General features: G+C 36.5%; 2 protein-coding genes across 2 annotated transcripts; both read left to right on the top strand.

The window, feature by feature from the left end:
• Positions 1-139: 139 nt before the first annotated feature.
• Positions 140-7,700, top strand: LOC149001157 (transducin family protein / WD-40 repeat family protein). Its single transcript, XM_089140311.1, has 6 exons — positions 140-674; positions 3,531-3,692; positions 4,073-4,259; positions 4,377-4,799; positions 5,380-5,787; positions 7,123-7,700. The coding sequence occupies exons 1-6, from the start codon at positions 283-285 to the stop codon at positions 7,378-7,380; spliced, it is 1,830 nt and encodes a 609-aa protein (XP_088996437.1). The 5' UTR covers positions 140-282; the 3' UTR covers positions 7,381-7,700.
• Positions 7,701-9,181: 1,481 nt separating this feature from the next.
• On the top strand, positions 9,182-23,601 carry LOC149001156 (AAR2 protein family). Its single transcript, XM_089140121.1, has 13 exons — positions 9,182-9,405; positions 10,362-10,444; positions 11,812-11,869; positions 13,325-13,384; positions 14,206-14,335; positions 14,942-15,165; positions 17,275-17,367; positions 17,473-17,544; positions 18,298-18,330; positions 22,197-22,334; positions 22,733-22,789; positions 22,926-23,018; positions 23,107-23,601. The coding sequence occupies exons 1-13, from the start codon at positions 9,277-9,279 to the stop codon at positions 23,164-23,166; spliced, it is 1,230 nt and encodes a 409-aa protein (XP_088996247.1). The 5' UTR covers positions 9,182-9,276; the 3' UTR covers positions 23,167-23,601.
• The last annotated feature ends 273 nt before the right edge of the window (positions 23,602-23,874 follow it).

Raw genomic sequence — 23,874 nt, 5'->3', positions numbered from 1 at the left:
TTTTCTTGTTCTAATAAGAAATTCCTTAGAAACATGAAGAGAAGGAAGAGATCGATACGAATCATGTAAATGCGACTGTACCGACACCGATACGAGAATATCGGAATATCGCGCAGGCCACCGCAAAGAGTTTATAGAAATGAGAAAGAGCAAAAACTTTACAGAGCGCACGTTGCAAAGTTTGCCTTTTTATTCTGATTATTGGCTAGAATGTCGATCGAACATGTTTAACACAGTCTTCCATAAGCAAATTCAACTCGATCTTTGATAGAAGAAATAGAAATGGCAGAGCTTTCAGAGACTTACGTTTGCGTTCCGTCAACGGAGCGAGGACGAGGGATCTTAATTTCAGGGGATCCCAAGTCGAATTCAATCCTCTACTGTAATGGAAGATCCGTTATTATTCGCTACCTTGATAGGCCTCTTCAAGTTTCTATCTATGGTGAGCATGCATATCCTGCCACCCTAGCTCGCTTCTCCCCCAATGGTGAGTGGATCGCTTCCGCTGATGTTTCTGGGCTTATCAAGATTTGGGGGGCGCATAATGATCACGTCCTCAAGAATGAATTTAGGGTTCTTTCTGGTCGGATCGATGATCTCCAGTGGTCACCCGATGGTCAGAGGATTGTAGCTTCTGGTGATGGCAAGGGCAAATCATTCGTGCGAGCTTTCATGTGAGTTTTATGCTCACTATGTGCTTCATTTTCACTTGTTTCTATTGAAAGCTTTATTTTTTTTAAAAGCTCCGAAGATTTTCCTCTACTTATGGTTGCATTCTGAACTTCGATGCATTTACCAAAAGAATAAAAGAGTTGGAAATTGGATGAGGGACACTGAGTCTTAGTAATTTTGCCTGCTTTATACTTCCTAGAAAACCAAGAAATCGTGATAGAAGTTTACCATCTACCAAAATGAAAAAAAAAATTGATACAAGTGTTACCATTCAATTACTTGAAAAGCTGAAAGGTAAATTTTGAAAATCTATTCTTTTGGAATGAGTCTGAAAATTGCTTATCCAAGATCAAACTGGTCTCTTTGGACTTAATTATTGAAGTTGTCAACTTGAAGTTTTCCTCAATGAAATTTGAAAAGTTTCCTACAATCCGTTCATATCTGATGACCTTCCAAATTCTTAGGTTACTATGACTAAGAACTTTCAAATTTATAGTTCCTTGAATGTGATTCCACGCTGTGATATCTTGATTTTTGGGCTTAGGAATCGATTAGTGCACCTCAATGGTGGCATTTGCATCCATTGACAAATTTTTATACTGTAAAGGCTCCATGTGATTTATCTTCCATCCCCAGTAAGTTGGTTTGTCTATATGCTGCTCCAAAACACTCGCCTACACCACTGACATACAAATTGCACTTCTCATTTCTATGGTAATTGGTGAAAAATGTGGCTGACTTTTATTGGGAAAATGGTTCTTTTTTATTGCATGTGCAGTAGACTGTAAAGTCATAGAAAGGTTTGCTACCAAAAACATCAAAACCTTTGAACAGATTCCTCAAAATTTTCTGTGGTGGCCTCTTCTTTCTTGAATATGTAGTCTATACTTGACAGATTCATCATTCAACGGCAAAAACAGGAAAAGGAAAACAAAAATTGAAAATCAGTTAAGTGTGTCTGGTTATAAGATTCTACAGATTTCAAATCTGTTGAATCATGAATCTGATTTTTAATGACCATTTGGTTACTTTTGTTAAACGATTCATCAGAATCAAGAACCCTGTGGAGTTTTGAATTTTGCATAAAAGTTGGAATTATTCGGATTCATGCTTCGAGGCTAAGTCCATGGATTCCTCCAAATTGATCCTGAGTAAAGAAAAACCTTGACTCATATTGTCATGGTAATTTCCAAGATTTATCAGCTCATAGAATCAAGGTAACCAAACAACCAACTTTAATGGACTATGATTCTATGGATTCTGATTCCAGTGATTTGAAATTGGAATCAATACAAGCGTCGATGGAGTTAATTACCAAACGCACTATAAGGGATCTTGATTCTTATTGAACTAAAAGTCAGAGTCCTACCACCAGATATTAACATTATTCAGCTGACGTGTTATTTACTCATAGTTTCCAACTAGTCAGAAAATATATGAATTCACACTAACTACCAATCTCATCTGAGTGGGTAAGCTGTTGGTAAACTTTTCTAGTGGCAGGCATAACCATAGCAGCACTGTGTTATGGAATTTCACAATTTATCCTAGCATTGATTTGTTTTTTTTCTTCTTTTATTTCTGTCTAATGCAATTTACTGTTTACTATAAATATTTCATAAATGTTGATTACCATATGATTGTTTTTCATTAGTTATTATATAATCTTAGATCTAGCAGAGAGTCTGTAGCCAAATTCTATTTCCTGAAACTCCTCCTGTTGTATTATAAGCTAGGTGAGAGTCATATATTTCCCCCCATTCTTGTTAAGTGAACCATGTTTCTCCTCCCTTCCTTTTTTATTTGTCCTATTTGTAGTGTAAATCCTCTAAATAAGTGAGAACCGTTGTTTATGCTGGGACTAAATTTTTTTCTTTCTATATTAATTTTTTATCATTTTGCTTTTCTGCAATGTACTTGTTTATTTTTTGTTTCACCATTTCTACCTTCAACTTCTTTTGTTTGATTTTTTTTTTTAAAGCAACTTCTAACATACTTCAATACACATATTTGGTATTGCATTTGCATTTATCTTTATGGTTGAATAAAATATCAGTATCAAAAAAATGAATACACCTGAAGATATTCCTCAAATTTGCTCTGGCAGCGTTGTTTGTATTGAGTATGTAATCTATTCTTTTAGATCCATTGATTTAACTCCAAACAGGAAAAGAAAAATTAAAGTAGAAAATCTGCTGGGGGGGGGGGTCTCAATAGTTGATTCTACCTACAAATTAAAAATCAGCAACTGAGTGGTCATCTTTATTCAAGATACCATCTATATCCTAAGTATAGGAAAAAATCTAATGAATGGAAGGGTGCTCAGTCCATGATCTTTTGTACTTGAATATTTCTGGGTTAAATTTTAGATCTATACAGATAAAAGAGGATCTGTTACTATGCATTAACAAATTCCATGCTCACATTCCCGGATGAAATGAAACATTTGATTCATGTAACAGGAGAAAGATTTCCCATTCCTTAGCCCGGAAAGATATCTGGCTATGAAAGGGGGATTAAGTGGAACAGAATTGACGGGGTGGTTATAATTATGTAGTGAGAGATCTGTAGTGAATATATCCTCTCCTTCCCCCGCAGGACCTCCCTCCTTCCCCCTCTCTTAGACCACCATCTTCATCTGCTATCCCTATTCTTCCATTTATTTTTTACTCTTTTGCAAATCTGTGGTTTCATTGCATGTAATATAAATTTGAAACTTCTGTCTCTGTAAATGCGTTCTTGTCTCATGCATTAATCTGTGATGCATCTCCCTCCCCCCTTCCCCATGGCTAATTCTTATTTTCGTTACTATGTAATTGTTGTTGTTGGTTAGATGATCAGGGCATGCTTTTTTGTAGGTGGGACTCTGGTTCTAATGTGGGGGAATTTGATGGCCATTCAAAGCGTGTTTTGAGTTGTGCATTTAAGCCAACAAGACCATTTCGCATTGTGACATGTGGTGAAGATTTTCTGGTGAACTTCTATGAAGGACCACCATTCAGATTCAAGCTTTCTCACAGGTTTGATGAGAGCTTATAAGCACAGTTCAGTAGTGTGTGTGTGTGTGGTTTTTTTTCTTTCTTTTTTCCTGGTAATAAGTTGTCATTCCATTTTCTTATGCATCTGTAGATACATCTTCTTGAATAGCTTTTGCATGATATTCTCTAATTCCTCTGAACTTGAAAAGTTCATGACTGAAGTGACTGCAACTTTTTTTTTCGGGGGCAAAAAATGGCTGCAACTGACTTAGTAGAGAAATTCCAGTATTTTTTTTTTCTCCCTGACATTCTACTGATGATTAGAGTTTCTACATTCAAATACTAGTACTTGGAGAAAAATGTTACTAGAGAAGGAATGTGAATGATACTGAATTCCTGAAAATTTCTTTCTGGCTCTGCAGGGAACATTCCAACTTTGTCAATTGTGTCAGATTTTCTCCAGATGGAAGCAAATTCATCAGTGTTAGCTCAGATAAGAAAGGGATAATATATGAAGGCAAAACTGGAGAGAAGATTGGACAGCTGTCATCTGAAGATGGCCACAAGGGGACCATCTATGCTGTTAGTTGGAGTCCTGATAGTAAAAAGGTAAACATTGAGTTCATGTCCTTTGTTTGTTTATGTTTCTTTCTCCTATACACCTGAAACATCTCTTCATTTGGCTCTTTTGGCACTGAATCAAAGTAGTACTGTTAATTATTTCAGGTGCTGACTGTTTCTGCTGATAAGTCTGCAAAAATATGGGAAATTTCAGAGGATGGTAATGGGAAGGTAATGAAGACATTGGTGTGTCCTGGATCAGGAGGAGTGGATGATATGCTAGTTGGATGTCTTTGGCTGAATGACTATCTTGTCACAGTTTCTCTTGGTGGTACAATTAATTTATTTTCAGCAACTGATCCAGATAAAGCCCCACTATCATTATCTGGGCATATGAAGAGTGTCAGTTCATTATCAGTAATTCCACGCAACCCAAAGGTTATCTTGTCTAGCAGTTATGATGGTGTAATTGTTAAATGGATTCAAGGAATTGGTTACAGTGGTAAATTAGAAAGGACAGATAATTCTCAAATCAAGTGTTTTATTGCTGTTGAAGAAGAGATTGTATCATCTGGATTTGATAACAAGGTGAGTCATGCAAATTTATTTGTGTCTGATTTGGTTTCAGCAGTCATTAATTTTAGCCTTTTAGGCATTCTTCTCAAAAAAAATTTCCCCCTTTCTGGTTATTGCATGTGTTCTATGGAATTACAATGTCAGAGTAGTTGGTTCTTCCTTTAGGCAGTGTTATATTTTCAGTTGATTGCTGAGTGTGCAGGAAAATAAATTTGGGATAATCTGAAATTTAGTTTACCTTTGCCAAAATATCAGTTCATGAATATTTATCATACTACGCCCACAAAAAACTAGTCTCAATGTTTACTGTATGATGCATATGTTGATCTCTGAGTTATTGCCTTAAGCTTTCTGAAAGATACAGCTTAAGGCTAATGTAAAATTGGTGGTTCTATCGTTCCATATGAGTAACATCTTCAATTTTTGCATGATTAAATCAGCAGAGCTTATCTTCTTTTTGTTGTATAAAATCTTATTCAAGTTCAGAATGCCTTGCATTGTTCAAAAAACGTTGTTGTAACTCTTTGTGCCTTTCTTTTTTTGGTCGGTGACTCACCCTTTATCTTATTCTTTCCTTTCCTCAAAATTTTAGGTAAGGAGAAATCCTTTGCTTGGAGATCAGTGTGGAGAGGCAGTGTCCATTGATGTTGGTAGTCAACCCAAGGACTTGAGCCTTGCGCCTTTCTGTCCTGAACTTGCTCTGATTTCAACTGATTCAGGAGTGGTTCTACTTCGTGGGTCAAAAGTAGTTTCAACAATCAACCTTGGGTTTGTTGTGACGGCTTCAACACTTTCACCAGATGGAAGTGAAGCTATTGTGGGTGCACAGGATGGTAAATTGCATGTATATTCCATCAAGGGGGATACACTGATGGAAGAAAGAGTCCTTGAGAAGCACCGGGGTGCTATAAGTGTTATTCGTTACTCGCCTGATTCTTCCATGATTGCTTCAGGGGATCTTAATCGAGAGGCTGTTGTATGGGATCGTGCATCTCAAGAGGTAAAACAAGTGCTCTCTTAAACTCCCCTGGTGTTTCTTCTAGGTTTTCTACTGTAAACTTTGGGTTTAGTTCTCATAAGCATAATTTCACCTTTCCTAACTAGAAGGAAGCATAATGCTAGGCTAGACCCAGGGGGAAAAATGGGAATTTTATGCTGTGTCTCTTTGAAAACCTTGAGGGATGGTGGTTATTATAATACTCTGATTATGCTTACACCACTTCAGTGGTTTCACAAATGCATGTGATCTTTCTCATAGATTAATGAATTAATGAATTAAATCTGATATCTTACAGATATAAATATTAGAATTTGGTTCCTGAGTTGATCAAATTGCTACTTTAATTCTGTTTTTCTTGCTTTTTTCGTCTTTTTTTTTTTCCTTTTTTTAATATATGTTTTGTTGGGGGTGGGGCTGTTTCAGTTATTTTTTCCTATTTCCCTGCATCTTTAAGTTTTGAAACTATTTTGAGGGTAGAAAAAAGAGGAAAGGGAAACTTTAAGAGTCAAATGAATCCCATGTATATCTACCCAAACCTCTGATTTCTCTTTTCATTTTATGTGATGTCAGAGAAATTACTGTGGATGGAATTTTTTTTTTAATTGTGGTTTTTCTTGCATTTTATTTATGTATATTTCATTGGGTGGTGTTTTTATTTTTTTATTTTTTGCCATATCTTTAAGTCTTGAAACTTTTTTGAGGGTGGAAAGAGAATTTAAGAGTCAAAGGTATCCAATGTAAATCCGTTTACACCGAAACCTCTGATTTCTCTTATTGTTTTATATGATGTCAGAGAAATTACTGTGGGTGGAGTTATATTTTGGTGGTTGGGAAGTATTGAAACTAGGGTGTGGTAAGAGGTGGTGGTGGATAGTCTCAGGAAAGACTTTCCTATATCATGTCAAGGGTGTGCTAATCTGGTCGAGGATTGGAAGAGGTGCTGTCTACATGCAGTTCCTATTTTACATTTTGCTGTTAATGACTAAATTTTGTTGGGATGATGTGTATCTAATTTTCTTTCGTGGACTTATATCTTGTGTTAGGGTGTGGTGGTGGAGAGAGTAAATAGATTGGTTATCAGTTATTTCTGACTGTTATCTCCTTACTAGTATTCTCCTTTTTTCTCTCTAATAAACCCTTTTAGTTGTGATTAACCAAATTTAGCACTCAAGCAAATCTTAACAGCCCCATTTTTGTTGGGCTAGAGAAAAGGAGGAAAAGCGTAACGTTAAGGAAGAATTGCATAGAATATCTTGAGCATACTTCTCATGGCTAGATGTGGATTATGAGGCTCCTCTGAACAAAAATTCTTTTGTTACAAATTTACTTTTGCAGGTGAAGCTAAAGAACATGCTATACCATACTGCCCGTATAAACTGTCTGGCTTGGTCTCCTGATAACACTAAAGTTGCAACTGGATCACTTGACACATGTGTTATCATTTATGAAGTTGATAAGCCTGCATCCAGTCGAATAACCATTAAGGGAGCTCACTTGGGTGGTGTATATGGACTGGAATTCACTGATGAAACGAGTCTGGTGAGTTCAGGAGAGGATGCATGTGTGCGAGTATGGAGATTAACACCACAGTAGACTTGCAATTCAAGAAAGATCTCACCTTGTCACAAGTTTGGCCATTGTGAACTGTTGTTTCTTGCAGGTTTTGTTTGTTGAAAGTTTGTGCTTTGCTTTTTTTTCTTTTTTTTTTTTTTCGGTTGAGGGAGAGGGAGAGGGAGAGAGGGGGAGAGAGAGAGAGGGAGTTATTGAATAGGAAATAGCTTGTTTGGGCGTGGAATCTTATTTCTCTTCAGTTGGTTTATCTTTCTTAAACCATGCAGTGTTTCTCCATGGATGTTTCTGAAGGACATGTATACACAAAGATGCGGATGTCTAATGGAAAATCAGTTACGTTCTCTTCGTTGTAACTGTGATGTGCCCTGTTTACCCAAAAAAAAAAAAAAAAAAAAAACTGTGATGTGCCCGATATAAATTATGCGTAGCATTTTATTGCATTTTTTTTTAAAATTTTATGGAGTCAGTGAAGGCATAGATGTGGGTCTTGTGTGACCATTGGTGGATACTGTTGTAATTCCGGGGTCAAGGCAACTGGGAAACTTACTCTTTGAAAGTGTGTTTTCTTTGTAGTGAAAAGGTCACGGGTTCTAACTCTTTGTGTGAGTCATATCTTCTCCACCTAGACTAACGCCTAACCTGTTCATCGACACTGCCACTGCTTGGCATGGGCAGACACTATGAGTGGTGGATTGTAGGCTGAGCGGAAAGGAACTCCACTACTCTCTCTGGTGATACACATAATAGTCAAAAACCCTTTCTGTTCATGCAACTATGGTAGGAAGTTTTGACGAATTTTCACCAAAACTAAATTCACTCAGTTTGGAAGGTACTAAACCAAAATAGGGGGTGAAAATGACATTTATCAATAGATCACGAGAAAGCGCCAATTTATAGCTGAATTGGAAATATATGGCAAAATTATCGATTTTTGGTGATTTGTTGCTACATTTTTAAGTGAATTTCTATTCAATTTTTTTTGTTTTTGCAGGGTTTCTCTCTCTTATTTCTTGTATTCTTATTCAATTTTACTTCAACCTTCGACATTGATGCAACGTGCTCAAAGAAAAAAGCTAAAACGACTCAAAATTAGAAACTCAAATCTAACTAAGAAATTAAAAATGTCTCAAAAACCCACTTAAACAATGGAATTTGATAGTCAAAATACCTACTAAGTATGTGCAGATCAATAACACCAGTGTAGGTGATTTTTGGGCTAATAACACTTCTAGTGTGTTTATTGGCTTCAAATTAGGTTAAGCACCGAATTTCAACAAAAAATAACATAAACTATCCTCATAAATTGTAGGTCGAAATCTTACCGAAACAAGGCAAAATTTGCCGATATTTTGCACCTTGCATACAACTCATGTGGTATCGAATTCCCTTCTTTACCCTCAAGGGCAGAGAAATTTCATTACCCTTTTAACGGCTAATAAATTCCTCATGTGTTTATCCCCAAAAAAAAAGAATCCTCATGTATCCAAACCCTATGGCAGGGGAATCCGGATCATCACCCTGTCTGGGAGCACTCTAGTGCTCTCAGACGGCTTTACCACCACAAATCTTGTGGGACCCACAGGTTAAAAAGAAAAAAATAAAAAAAGATTCCATTACCCAATCCCTAGGTCCCCCGTATTTATGATGGTAAAGCTGTCGTGCACTCCCCTGACGGGTAGCTGATCCGGACTCCGTTAGGTTCTTTATTTGCGTGTACGTGCGCTGTGTTACGCTACTGCAGCCCGCAGGGATATACATGTCAATATGTGTAATTATAAAGAGTTTATCGTCATTTACTAACATAAAGAGGCTTCTCGACTATGGGTTACCGAACAACTGCAATAGCTTATTTATTTCATTCTCCTCGCTCAATCCTCCTCCCGCCATTCTGAACTGGTGAAGGTACGAAATTCAGTAATGGAACCAAGATCTGCACCATATAGCCTGCAAATGGATCCTCAATTGGCTTTAGGGCTTGTACAACAAGGCGCTACTCTTCTCCTCCTAGATGTTCCTCAATACACACTCGTCGGTATCGATACTCAGGTATAGTGTAAGACTTTCTCTCTTTACTCTTGTTAAGTAGAAGGAAGAAAGCCATGGAAATGTCAGATCAAGTGCTGTTATAGTTGTGTAATTAGGGAAGTATGAGTTTACTTTCTATTTTCCTGACCTCTTGCAGAGGTGGATAGTTCTGTTTTTTGCTTTTTCAAGTTATTCTGGTTGAACCCTCTTGACTGGAAATTTCCTTTGAAATTATTCCATATTTGTACACATCTCTTGAGATGTTTAGCGAGTTCCAGTTCAGTTATTGGTATTGCTGCAAAAACTCATGCTAACAAGTCGACCACTTATACCAAAATTAACTGTATTAAGTTCCTTCTCTCTAATTTCTCCCCCCCAAAAAAGGGTTCGTTCTTTCCCCTTAACTGTAAGGGGCACTTATCATAGCCAATTCTGAAATCATCTGTGTGAACATCATGATTGCTAGATATATTTGATATCAGAAAATGAGAAAGAGGAGTTGTCGTAGTCATGAGACCCATTTTCTTTATAGTGAAATTTTTTCTCCAATCTGGGGCCCAAATACTGATATTTCACACATGGAAAGAGGGCTATAAAGGGAATTTTTTAAAAAAAAATTGGAGGTGGGGGGGAGGGGTAGCTACATTGGCCCCGTGGCCCTAATGTAGTTCGTCCCATGCATGGGAGTCTTCTTAATCCTGTTATGTTGTATTCAGAATTTACAGGTAGTCTCAAGGGATTGTATATAGGTGTGTAATAATCCTGTTCTATTTTGTTTAGTATTTTCTCTTTTTGTATCCTTTCTGGATTGGAAACACTCTGATACTGGAAAGACTATGATGTGTAAAAGGAAAATCTGTTTCTGTTGGATCTGCAAGTCTGCCGATGATTACTTCGTAATAGTTTTCCTATCTCCTCCATGCATGCAATAAGGTAACTGATCTTGGAAAACTGCTATTATTTTATCTTTCTTGCAGATGTTCTCTGTGGGGCCTGTCTTTAGGGGTATAAAGATGATCCCTCCTGGACCTCATTTTATATATTACAGCTCTTCAAGCAGGTTAGTTTGATTTGTTGAACTTTTGCAAGGTTTGCCTCTCTGGAGTTATTCAATAGCAATAAGCAGAAAGCTGTTCCATTGATATACTTCCTCATTTTTGGAAATGAGCGTCGTGAACTTATAAATAATTGATGAAAGCTGCAAGGTTAGAATAGTAGAATGTGATTTGATTGTTGTCTTTAGCATGCAGAAATATAACATAGTAGACAGGTAAAAAATGCTTTGTTTTTTGTAGTCAGAGTTTGACCTTCTATCCTTTTCCCAGGAAGGATGCATGTTTGTTATTAAGGATAGTGTGGACCATTTTAAAGGTGACAAATTTTATTAAAAATAAAACGGGGATGATTCCTTTCTAATTTTATTGTTATACATGGTTTTATTTATGCCATATTTCTTTCCTATTGCTAGAGTTCCAATTAGTTCAGCCTTTGGCTTTATGGATCTTGTAAAATTTGTAGTTGTCAAACTGATCTGGGTCTCTCAATATTCTAGCAGCTTAAAAGTTGCCTCTTTGTCTGATAGAACTCTTCATAAGTTCACATATACAATTATTTACCTTAACAAGACCAAAAGCATCAAACTTGAGCCTAATTTCCAAATATCATACTTTCTGGTTGCTTCTTGCTGCTATAAAATATGTTTTAGAGATTTTCAATGGCTAAAAAGCTATAGATAACAGCATGGTGACAGAATTGGAGTGCTATACACAACATTTAGTTACAAAGAAAATTTTTGCAGGAGTAGATGCTCACTTTATCAGTGGCTGTTGATTTAACTTCAATTTTCAATAACATGCATAGGGTGTACTATAAAAATATCCCCAAAAAATTGTCTTTCTTTGTCTTCTTATCTTAATTATGATGCCATTGCATATTGATATCTTATGTTATTACTGTGTTTTGGTTTGGTGCTTCTCTGAAGATTCTTTTCCTTTGTTTTTTTCTTTTAAATCCCCCCCCTTTTTTTTTAACGTCCCCTTTTTATTGTGCTGTCAATGGCTTTTCTATATCGTAGATGTCGAAGTCAAGGTTTGAAAAACTTGTTTCATTTTCTGTTCGGTTTCAAACTGACCAAGATGAGGGAAATGGCAATATTTTGGTGAAATTTTGCTGGGGCAGTTAATTTTTCCCATGTTGTTCACTAGGCCATGTGGGGCGAATGGCTGAAATGAGTGAAATATCAAAAAGAATGACCAAAATTTTGTTGAAACAAGTGGAATGAGTGAAATACAGAAACGAAATGAGTGAAATTTCAGAAAATTATGCCAATTACATTATGCTTCCTATTTCTTCTTGGATGTGTCAAAATTCCAAAATTTTTAGTCAAAGTAAGTTATGGAATCTAATAAAGGATTATTTCCTATGCAGGGAAGGCAATGAATTCTCTCCAATAGTTGGATTTTTCATTTTTGCTTGCTCTTCTGAGGTGTGTAAACTGTTCTTTTTCCTTTTCCTTTTCCTTTTCACTTTCTACACTGCTTCATTTGTTAAAGACAGTAATCTTGGGCCACTTTCACCTGTATAGGATCACTATTTATTTTAATTTGAGTTCAACACGACAGACTTTTCACTTTCGGACTTCTCTACTAACTTTCTTACGTTGTACTATTGCTGATTTGCTTCCTCTCCATTCACATGCATGTGCATTTGGTTAGGTGCATATGGTTTTCCTCTGCAAATGCATCATTTGAGCATTGTGCATATAAACGACATTGAGATTCATCATTAGGGAACTTGAAGTTTGCATGAATTATAATCAAATGAATTTTTTCCTCTCTCTCCATCAAACATCTGTATTGCGTAAATGCTCAATGTTTTCTTTAATAGATTGGCGATCTTCATGGGGCATTCAATCATGCAGCTGGACAACTTGATGAACTTTGCTTGGTTCCCGGAGTGATTGTGTACTTTGAATGAAAAAATGCACATTTGGTAGGGATAGTTCTGTTGTCAGGAGCTAATTTATTATTAGGAAGAGGGGAATTTCTTTTTAATGTCCAACCACTTGACTAGTCGGCTCCTAGTAGTTTGGAGAAGTGTCTTTCAAGAATTGGATGAATCCAGTCGGAGGGTCCATCAGGGGCATGCGCATGTGTTGAGATGTGATCAAATAAACTCTTTTGAGATGCAGCAATTTTAAAGATTCAGGAAAAGAAGAAAAGAAAATGGCTTGAGATTATATAGAGCACACCATAGAGCTGTGGTATATCATTCCCTAGGGAATACTCTTCCCTTTTCGTGCATGGATTGCAGCCTTTTATTTTCCTTTTGGTTTTTAATCAACAAAGCAAAGGGTTTTGTGGGTTAACTCGAAAAGTTTATTTGCTCAAAGAAGACTAAGTATTGTTGTTTGTGATGTTTTTAGTTTCTCCCCCCCTTTAGTTTATAGTATATTCAAGATTGGGTTCCCAATCAAGACATGATAGTACATTTAGTCGCATAGTAAGGATTGAGAGAACAGGGTTTGTAATAATATGACCAGATGTTATTTTGTTGTCTGGTAATAAATGAACATAAAAAAAATGACGCAGTTCAAGATATAATGACAATGAATTTGTTCACAGTCTCAATGCAATATTCTCTGTGTTTTGTTAATATGACATACATATATTGTTGTCATTTTCTACCTAAGATGGTGGTGCCCAACTTATCTTTCTGGTTGATTAGGACTTACCATTTTCTGCTTTTTCTGTAGAAAGTTTCAATGCTATTTAGTGGTACCAATATGAATATGTATTGGTTGAGTTTTAAATAATGGACAGTCTATTCATATCACTTCTTTCTGCTGTAAATGAGGTTTTCAGTGAATTTATTTCCCTTTCTAAATATCTTGTGCTGCATCGATAGTATTGAGTTGTCTTCTTTTTCATGCCTAAAACAGGTAATTGTTCGTAAATGGCATCAACAGGAGGAGCGATTAGTCCAACTTCCAGAAGATGAGGTCTGTGATAATTTTCTTATCCTGCACATGTTATGTAGGTGATGCATGGCCAAAAGCAGTGTCAGTGTCTGATGTATTTCTCATCTTTCAGATTCATAATGTGACTGTCTAATTATGCAAGCTTTTAGATGATGCAGGGATTGGTTGGTTTAAAAAGGAAGTCAAGGAATAAATCCATAAAAGAAGTGAAATAAATATTAGTTTGCCTCTTTTTATTAGTGAGTATTTCATAATCTCATATGGTTATAATTGTGGGTAGGGTAATTACTGGCTAAAATAAGATAATGTCTGGAAGGTAGATGGAACAGTTATACAGTTCTTTTTCTACGAAAAAAACCTGGAGTTGTTTGATAGCACTGACCTTTCAAATGAAGATTGGTTCTTCATGCAACCATAAAATTCTTCAGTTTTATCTGCCATCAAGATGACTAGTATAGACTTTTGAACTCCTAAGTGATCTATAGAAAAGGAAAATCCACCACGAATTGAATCTTGTCAGTGTTTGGCCATGGTGTCTATCTGCTAATTTATTCTGGTCTTGTTCGGTAGGTGAATGAATGTTATTTTAATTATCAGTGAATAAAATAAAATAGCAATTTGTAGTAAAAAAATGTATGCAATATCCTGGCCATGGCTATTCTTAAGGGAATCCAGTCAACTTTCTATTCAGATTTTGAAAACTATTTGACAACAATACCCAATTGGTTTCTATTAATTTTGAGAAAAATGAAATGATTGACTTCTGAACTTGCTCGATCTTGTTATTCTTTTATTTGAATATTGGTATGTTACACCAATTTTCTGGTTCAATCTTTTGACAGGAAGAGAGGTATTCTGCTGCAGTAAAGAAACTGGAGTTTGATCACCAACTGGGGCCTTATGATTTAAACCACTATGGTGACTGGAAGAGGATTTCAAACTATATCACTGAGGATACTATAAAAAGAATAGGTATATATTAAGAGTGTTCAACCAGCCCATTTTTCTTTCTTCTTTTCAACCACAATTCTATCATCACTGACACTCATATTCTATTGCTTCCTATGTTCATTGAACTACTGTCTGCAAATGTTGTTATTGTTATCTTTTCATTTTGTGCTAAGACCTTGTTATCAAGTTTGGCCTTTAGCCTGGAATAGACTTTATTGGATAGAGGAAAGGATCCGTGTAGCCAATGCTTAGTTGGGATAAGGCTAACTAGTTGTAATCTTTTGATTTTGTGCTCTTGGTTGCATCCCTGAAAGCATAATTGTAAGAACCTTTCTTAAAATTAAAATGAGGAACACAAGAATTTTCACGGTTCATGAAGACATGATATTGACTAGAACAGCTGCTATGTCAGATTGATTCATGGTGGCAGCCTTTGGGTCTCCTTCCAACATATTTGGCAATGGTTCTTGCATTTTGAATATGCATAGTACTTTTGACTTTTGCAAACTTCCTGTCTTTTGAATCTTTTATTTTAGCAGTCTTTCTTTTGAACTTCACGGAAGTTTTCCTTCTTTTAGTAGTTACTATGGAGTTAACTTTAACCTAAATGGTTTATTCGGTCCACAGAACCTCTTGGTGGGGAAATTACTGTTGTTTGTGAAGCTGGAGGTATTGAAACAGGGCCTAAGTCTGCTGCTGAAAAAGCTTTAGCAGAACAGTTGCAGAATAGTAAGTTCTCAATACCTGCTGAAAGGCCCCTCAAGCGACGATGTTATTACACATCGATTCCCCGTTTTGTCAAGAATAAGAGCATTTCAGGACAAGAACTTACTTCCTTGAACCATGATAAAGTAAATTTCTGTACATTTTTGTATCTCATTTATTTCAGAACCACATTGACTGCTACTTTTTGAAGTTGATCTTTGGTGATTTTCTTTTGCCAAAAAAATGGGAAAAACAATGTTTGAATTACTTCTATGTAAAAGAGAATGATTGAATTGATGGCTTCTTGAGAATGCAGGAAACAATTAACACAATTAATTTTTTTACGTGCCTTCCACATTTCAAACTCTGATTCTTCAACTTGGTATACCTTGAATGTTGAAGCCTATTATGAGATTTTTGATGAATTGCATTTCCTGTTTACTGGAACAGCTTCTTGTAATTACATTGCATTAGGAAAACAAGTACTGGCATTGGTGCAACTTCTTAGAAGATGTGGATTGAAAAACTGCCTAAAAATATATGAATTGTCTATTTCATTGGTGTACACGTCCCTTCATCATTTATAGTATTGATCAACTCATTTGATTATCTAAGCCTTTTCCTTTGAAGCTTTACTTCTTCAGTTCAGTGATAAAATCCCCACAACTGCTGATGGACTCTCAAGGGTGATGCAGTGCTAACTCGTGAAGATATGATGATATGTTTGGACAAAAACCACTGCCTAATACTAATATATTCTAGCTGATTGTGAAATGGTGTTTTACACCCCACTGTGATGTACCTAGGTGTCAAATTTCTAAGGCCGATCTACAGAGGAAGTTTCTATGATTTGACCAAGAAATAATTGAAGTCTGGTTTAAATAAATTGACGGATCAGTGAAGAAGGAATCATTGTAGAAGATAAAGGATGGTTTTGGATACTGTAAAGGCTTAGGATCCTTATAGAATGAACATAGGTATTATTATGTTAAGAAATAGAAGAAAAAATATTTACAGTTCAGGAAGAAGGAAGAAATTCAATTTGATTTAAGGTTCTGTGAACACTGAAACAGAAATTTGGGAGGGAGATAGGAGGAAAAAATGAACAAGAGTTTAGAGAAGAGCAGAAAATATTACCAAAGGATCGGGGGGTGTGAATTCTAGGTTTTCAATCACTCTAGAATTCTACCATGTTCTCCAACCATGTCCACTTTGTGCCATATGTATACACAAATACTTACTGAAAGACTTCAACTTAGATTCCATGAATCAAAACTCCAGCTCAACTTGGATAAGAACTCATTTAGTTCCATCTACCCATGAAGATTAAAAGAAACGCAAATAAATGATTCCCAATTAAACTAAAACTCCAAGCATAATTCAAATAGTTCTGATGTACTATGAATAGTAATTTTTTAAAATATTAGAGTGAAACAGATCCAAAAATTTTTAAGTGGTTAATCAACTATTACCTTGTATAAACCTTAAAAACATGTTTACAATGTTAATCCTGTAAACTGAAATAATTGTCCCAAGTGTCTTAACAAGTGGAAATGGCATCAGAATAAATTTGAATCCTTTCCTGGTCTCATTCCCCAACGTTCGGCTTTTTGTTAAGCCCATAATGCAACTATTTTCTCTTAATATTCTTTCACTAAATTTAGTATGCATCAAATCTTGAATATTTTCTACTCCTGTTTTTATTAAGCTCTTCAAGATCATCTGCCCTAATTATGTTAAACTCACACTTTTGATGTTTATCTTGCCATATAATTCTTGAACATCTTGATGGATTCAGTTCTTTGCTCAAACACTTCACTTTGTATTGAGATGTATATATTGAAGAAATAACAAAATGTATGTGCCCAAAAAAAGGACAGATTGACTGGTTAACTTCTTTTAATTCATCGTGAATTTGTTAAATTTTATTTCACAGAGCATTGCTTCATTTTGCTACTTTGTAGTGCAGAAGTATTTTTGCACCCTTTATTCGATTAACTTGTCATGTCTAGCTAGGATATCCTGTTAAGCATGCCTGTTCTGCTCTTCTTCAAGATGGGTTGGTGGATCTTCCTCCAAGAATTTGAACAAATACTTCTTCCTGTCTCACCAGTCTAACAAATTACTCTTTTCTGAAATGCGAATTATTGCACTGGTGGTTTTATGGGTCATCTCTCAATTTTGAGTTCCTTCAGGGTTTAATCTATGACTGTCATCTGATGTCAGTGATTATGTGTTTGCGTACTGTCTGTCAGACACAATTGCTGGAAACAATACTGGCAAAGGATTGTGGAGGTGTGGAAGAACAAATTCTTGGGGAACTCCAATTTGCTTTTATAGCATTTTTGGTATGTCTGTATCATTTAAGTTGCTTTTATGGTGGTTGGTATTATGTAAATCATTATCTGTCCACGAAAAAAATTTAAGTTATCAAAACACTTCGAAATATGCAGATGGGGCAGTCACTTGAAGCGTTTCTTCAGTGGAAAGCTCTAGTTAGCCTATTTTTCAGTTGTATAGAAGCAGTAAGTACTGATATATTTTCCCATTACCTTTTGATCAGAAACCTATACAATTTTATTCTGTGTAGCCATTTGGTTTGGCTGTCTCATTATTGAATGATAAAACAAGGATTTATCAGTGAAGGCATAACCTATAACAGTATTGCCTAGTAGAACGATGCCAAAATGAGATACACATTAATCTCAGATAAAATAAAACTATGCAGAATATAAATGATTGGGAACAAATATAAATAAATAAATAGTTTTATGGGAAAAATCTCTCTGAAAATCAGGTGTTTCATACACCTACACGTGGAATTTTATCACTATCTTTCTCTTTCCTCAAAAAAAAAAAAAAAGAAGAAGAAAATTATCAAGTGTGTAGGTTTGGGAAGAATGGATCCAAGTCTTCTTAGACAACTAAGATGGGGGCATGGAATGTTTGGTCTGATCTTCTTTACATGAGACACATCATAATATGATACTGCAGACTTATGGGTTGTGCCACTCAAAAATCATGTCCGTAGTTCAATTAGTATCTGGGTCTTAATAATTGGTTCCTGCTTTAGCTTTGCATGATACTGTTAGATAAATATCTGATTTAAAGTTGAAATATTTTACAATTGTTTTAATATTCGAATTAGTATAATAAGCGCAGAAGCCAATGAGCCTATATCTGTGTGATACTGAGAATCTGGAATCAAATCTCATACATGTTTATATGTCTATATTTTGATACTAGTAAAACTGTCTAAACATACACTGCTTTTGCAGCCTTTGCATACGAGGAGCCAACTCTTCACAAAGGTAATACTCAAAAGATTTCATCTGAAATATTTGTGTTTTTAGACCTAACTGACTTAGCAATGTCACATGGATCCTTCTATGTCGTTAAACCAATCTTCTTGCTGTGCCATGTTTAACTGTGCATATGAAATTTTGCATAGGTCCCTGCTTTTTCTTGTACATTGTTCAATGGTGAACTGAATTGTTGTGTCAGGAAAATTCACTATACATAAAAAGGAGCCAAAAATGATGGAGGTGGGAAGGTCGATATTGCAGATAACCCTCCCCCCCCCCCCCCCCCCCCAAAAAAAATTTTTTTGGTTAAGGAACTCCAAAGGGATTAAGATTGTCTCCCCTAAAGAGTTTATCGCGATGCATGTCATGTACAGAAATCCTGTTAAACTACTGAGAAGGATGAACAATCAGTCATGATTGATGCAATTCTCCATGGGATTATAGAAGATGAGTGCTTGAGAATATAGATGGTCATTAAGTTCTCTTCTCCAACTTGAATATCCAAGTAGCCTTTAGAGATGGCCAGAAGTAAGGCCTGTCAGTAAGTGCTTCAGCAACAAAAGTGACACGTACTCAGCAAAACCAGATACGAATTCACCCAGACAATTACAAAGCCTGTTAGGCTGTTACCAGTTCCAGCATGACCTGCAGTGCAAATGCAAGAACCATCAAAGTTGATATTAACTTAATGGCTCTGAGCAGAAAGCCGCCTAGTGAAGATTGAAGTCTTGAAATTAGACTTACGATGTAGTACAATGTGGTACTCAATAGGAAAAATGTACGGACCTATCTGACTACATCAGCAACTCATTGAAGTTGGTTTAAGTGAACAGTGTCATCATAGGGACACCATACTTTTGATTGATAATAACCAAGTGAAAAAGCTTGCTGGATGAGGTAGAAAATGAGTTTTTTTAATCAAAAAAGAATTGAGTGCTCTAGGAATTTATCGAGAGGGGGAAGAGAAAATTGTTGGAAAACTCAGCAGGATACTTAAATTATTTAGAGAAACTGCGTATGACAAAAAAAAATGAGTGGCATCAATAGGATCGAAAGAACCTAGGGGCTGCTGGTTGGAACTTGATATTCTGTTGATGGAAGGAGATAAGGGGAATGTGGTTTTAAATTTGACTGACATCACTCTAGTCTTGCTGAGAATCATCAGCGCCTGAAAGCTTTTCACTGAACTATTTAATGGTAGTCTAGAATTTGATGATCAGGATTTCAGAGATATTTCATTGAGAGATCATTGCATGACATTACAGATATGTGAGACCCCAATTATATGAGTTCTTTGTTTATGAATACCTTGTGGGATATTCTGGTGAATTGTATTTTGATTTTGATAATTGGTGGGCCTGCCTTGAGATGATGACAAATGATTACCAGTAACACCATATGAAGCAATATCCCCCAAATCCCCTCCGCACAACAACACCCCCCCCCCCCCAAAAAAAAAAAAAAATAATAATAATAATAATAATTGTTTTCCTACTAAATGCATTACAATTGTAGATAAACTTCACACAGTGTAAGAATGAAAAAGATATTAATTTTGGGAGAAACCAGTGAAAGAAGTCAAAACATTTAGTTCCATGAATTTGTGTCATGCTTGGCCACTCATCCCTTGTTGTTCCAAAATCTGACTATGGGTTGTCTGGTTCTTGTTCAATGCTGATCCAAGCTTGATTCCTGAAAATCAAAGAAAGTGAGAGTGGGCTGCCTCTAAGGACAAGAAGCCACCTCCAATGATTATGTCAAAATCAGGAAAACACAATCCTCGTATTGAGGAGTAAATGCTCCAAGAAGGAATGTCTTCTTTGGAACTTGTAGGAGAATAAATGCTAGAGTTATTGTAACTGGGTTTACCTTGATTTGTGCCAACTATGATACTTATATACTAGATTCATTCCTTTGAGGTGGCAAAGATGCATCCTAGCCGTCCAAATTGCCAGCTCAAGATGGAGGGTTGAGATTATGCACGATCGTTTACTTAATCACCAAGTCAAGAGTTCAATCTTCCTGGAGAAGCTTCATGCCAACTGTACCTTATCTGAAACTGACAAGTCACTCAGAGTCACGTGGGTGCAGATGTGACAACAAACCCTTACGTTGGCAGACAAAACGTAAGGGAACAATACTCGTGGAAACTCAAACGAATGAGAAGCCTCCTAGTATGCGTTAAACATTTAATGAGCCTCAGAGCATTAAATATTGAATTTAATGCCTTGATTAACGTTTGGATAAAGATACGCCGAATCCACCCACAGCGTTACTTTTGCCGAGATATAGCTTCTCGGGCGCCTGACAAGGAGAATGTCCGAGAAGTCCATTGTGCTAGGTGGCTATCACAGAGACTTGTCCTTTTGAGCCAACAATCTCCCGAGAAGCAATCTTCCGAAAAGTGTATGCCAGAGTAAACGAATCCAACAAACCAGATTTGAGCCAAATGAGCTGACTTTCGTGGTTTGTCCTGACTCAATGGGTTGGACCACAATATCTATAACATTAGCCCCCTAGTCTTTGTAGTAAATCTTGGTACAAAGAATGATTCGGTGGGAGCCATTGGGAACTAAAGAAGTACAAGAGTTTGCCGAGAAGTAAAATCGCCTCCGAGAAGCAAGGGAGTCTTGAATGTTATAGATATTATGCTCCAACCCATTGAATCAAGGCGAACCATGAAAGTCACCTCATTTGGCTCAAACCAGTTCGTTGGGTTCGTCGACCACTTCCCGGCATATACTTCTCAAAAGATTGCTTCTTGGGAGATTCCCCTTGTCAGGAGCCCAAGAAGCTATATCTCGGCAAAAGTGACGTTGTAGGGGGATTCGGCTTATCTTTATCCAAACGTCAATCAAGACATTAAATTCAGCATTTAATGCTCCGAGGCTCATTAAATGTTTTACACTTACCAGGAGGCTTCTCATTTGTTTAAGCTTCCACAAGTATTGTTCCCTTATGTTTTGTCTGCCAACATAAGGGTTTGTTGTCACATCTGCACCCACGTGACTCTGAGTGATTGATCAGTTTCGGATGCAATTGGCATGAACTTCTTCAGGAAGATTGAACTCTTGACTTGGTGATTAAGTAAACCATCGTGCGTAATCTCAACCCTCCATCTTAAGCTGGCAGTTTGGAGGGCTAGGATGCATCTTTTGCCATCTCAGAGGCATGATTCTGGTATATATGTACCATACTTAGCACAAATCAGGGTAAGCCCAGTTACAATAACTATGACATTTATTCTCCTGTAAGTTCCAAAGAAGACATTCCTTCTTGGAGCATTTACTCATTAATACGAGGATTATGTTTTCCTGAATCTGACTTAATCATTGGAGGTGGCTTCTCGTCCTCAGAGGCGGCCCACACTCACTTTCTTTGATTTTCAGGAATCAAGCTTGGATCAGCATCGAACCAGACAACCCATAGTCAGATTTTGGAACAACATCCCTTTTACACTGTTCTTGTTTTCCTTCATTTGTTAGTCTTCTCCTGATGATTAAAGTTGGTAAGTCAATTTTTTTTTTGGGGTGATGTAGGAGGGGAGGTCGGAGATGAATTCATTGCTTGCATAACATCTGTTTTTAGAATGATTTGTACGAACAAGAAATCCCTATCTCTGGTCATGATCTCTTAGATTAACATTTTAGCTCCTCTAGTTTATGTTTTTGCAGCCTTATTGTTTTGCATATGGATTATATGATTAATTTGGTCATTGCTTAATTGTATTAGCATATATAATCAAAAGCCTGCTGCCCTTGCACTCTGCACTTATATCCCCTCCCTCACAATAAACTACAACATATTAGCATATATAATCAAAAGCATTCTGCCTTAGCCTTATTGATTTGTATTATTGGATTCTGTTGCAGTTTGTCAAAGTCTTCTACTACCAGTTGAGTTATGGACTCCAAAAGGACCGTTCAAATACAAGTATGGAAAATGGTGCAACAGTTCTCTTGGATGATTCATGGCTTACCAGAAACAGTTTTCTCCATCGTTTTTGTAAGGTTGTTATTTGTTTTCATATGACTTAATTAAGCCTTGTCCCATCAACATGATGTTGACAATAGAAATCTTGGTCTGCTATTGAGCTTATAATTTTCATTATCTGTGCTAAAGAGTTTGGCCATAGGTGTTTCCTGAATGCCAGCAGCCAAAATCTATTGGCAGTCAAATATATTAGCCAAATATTTATTTGGACAATGAGGTCATCCATTTTCTGGAAAAGCAACAGACCAGCCAGGGATCCAGAACTAACTAGTATCACTATTATTTTTTTTATTTGAAACCATCATCCCCCAACCCAACTAACCTACTGTTTGGTTTGATGTTTGTGCTAGTTACCTGAATATTGTTGAATCCACCATAATATATTTTATTCTCTACGTGAATCATGCATTTCCAGGATTTCTTTTCTTTGGTGCTAGAGGCCCCAGTCATTGATGGAGATCTGCTGACATGGGTTTGTATTCTGACCCCATCATTAAACTCTTATGTTGAGATTCTGGAGGTTTTCATAGCGCAGCTTCCTTCTGTTATATGGTCATGGAAACTTTAACCATATGAGGAATTTCTAACTCTCTTCTTCACTATTTTAGACTAGGAAACTCAAAGAACTGCTTGAGAACACACTAGGATGGGAGTTCCAACAGAGCAGTGCAGTGGATGGCATATATGCAGAAGATGATGAGGTCCGTGCATTATCTACCTAAACTTACTTCGAATTTGAATTGATTTTTACTATACTTGGATAAATCTTTTGATTCAACTTGTTGGCAGTTTGCTCCTGTTGTTGAGATATTGGATGACTCGAGTTTTGGTGAACCTACAGTTTCTTAATTCCTGGACACCTGCACCTATTTTCCCCTGGGTTTGTTACCATCTAGTTGGAGCCTTGGAGGGGCCTGTCTTGAAGTTTCCTCGACAAACTTCTTTGTACGGATGGTTGGCCAGAGCAGGCAATACTGTTGTAGTTGGGCAGGGACACATCTATCGAATGCTTCATTTTTTCTGCTGATGCTATGTCGATCTTAGCACCATTTGTGCTTTGGCATCTCTGTATACTGTTCTGTTCAAGCAAATTTTAATCATTCGTGTAATGAACAAAAAACTGAAGTTGAATTTCTATTTGCACATACAAAGAGATTTTGCATTTTTCTGACACTACAGAATTTAGTTATACTTGTTCCGGTTTGTTCCCTTCGTTTCTGGAGATCTGCCCGACTAGATTCAAGTCTCACCTTCATAAAGAGAGTAGTTTACTGTGTTAAAAATTGTGGAGGCTATCAGAAATTTCCAACCAAGAAGTTAACAATAATGTATGGAAGAGTCGAACCTTGACTTTTTTTCCTAAGAAGTGTTGGTTGTTACAAACTGAGCAAGCGCTTTTTTCCTTTTAGTGTCAATCCTTTGAGGATTAAATGTTTGAATTTCATTTCCTTTTCACCCGTAAGTCATACCGGTTGATCTACATTGATCTCAACTAGAAGTATGTATTTCTCTGATACTTCTCCATCACATATTAAGGAATGTTTATTTCTGAGTATT

Source organism: Hakea prostrata, chromosome 11 (assembly GCF_041222555.1).
Source record: "Hakea prostrata isolate BN-2017 chromosome 11, UWA_Hpros_2, whole genome shotgun sequence".
Lineage (NCBI taxonomy): Eukaryota > Viridiplantae > Streptophyta > Magnoliopsida > Proteales > Proteaceae > Hakea > Hakea prostrata.
This window is presented reverse-complemented; position numbering and strand designations above follow the sequence as displayed.

Excerpts from the sequence above, each read along its gene's own strand:
- LOC149001157 (XM_089140311.1), top strand. The coding sequence starts at position 283 with ATGGCAGAGCTTTCAGAGACTTACGTTTGCGTTCCGTCAACGGAGCGA. Across the intron at positions 675-3,530 it reads TCATTCGTGCGAGCTTTCAT|GTGGGACTCTGGTTCTAATG; the intron begins GTGAGTTTTATG and ends GCTTTTTTGTAG. Across the intron at positions 4,800-5,379 it reads CATCTGGATTTGATAACAAG|GTAAGGAGAAATCCTTTGCT; the intron begins GTGAGTCATGCA and ends TCAAAATTTTAG.
- LOC149001156 (XM_089140121.1), top strand. The coding sequence starts at position 9,277 with ATGGAACCAAGATCTGCACCATATAGCCTGCAAATGGATCCTCAATTG. Across the intron at positions 14,336-14,941 it reads GGATACTATAAAAAGAATAG|AACCTCTTGGTGGGGAAATT; the intron begins GTATATATTAAG and ends TTCGGTCCACAG. Across the intron at positions 17,545-18,297 it reads TTTTCAGTTGTATAGAAGCA|CCTTTGCATACGAGGAGCCA; the intron begins GTAAGTACTGAT and ends CTGCTTTTGCAG.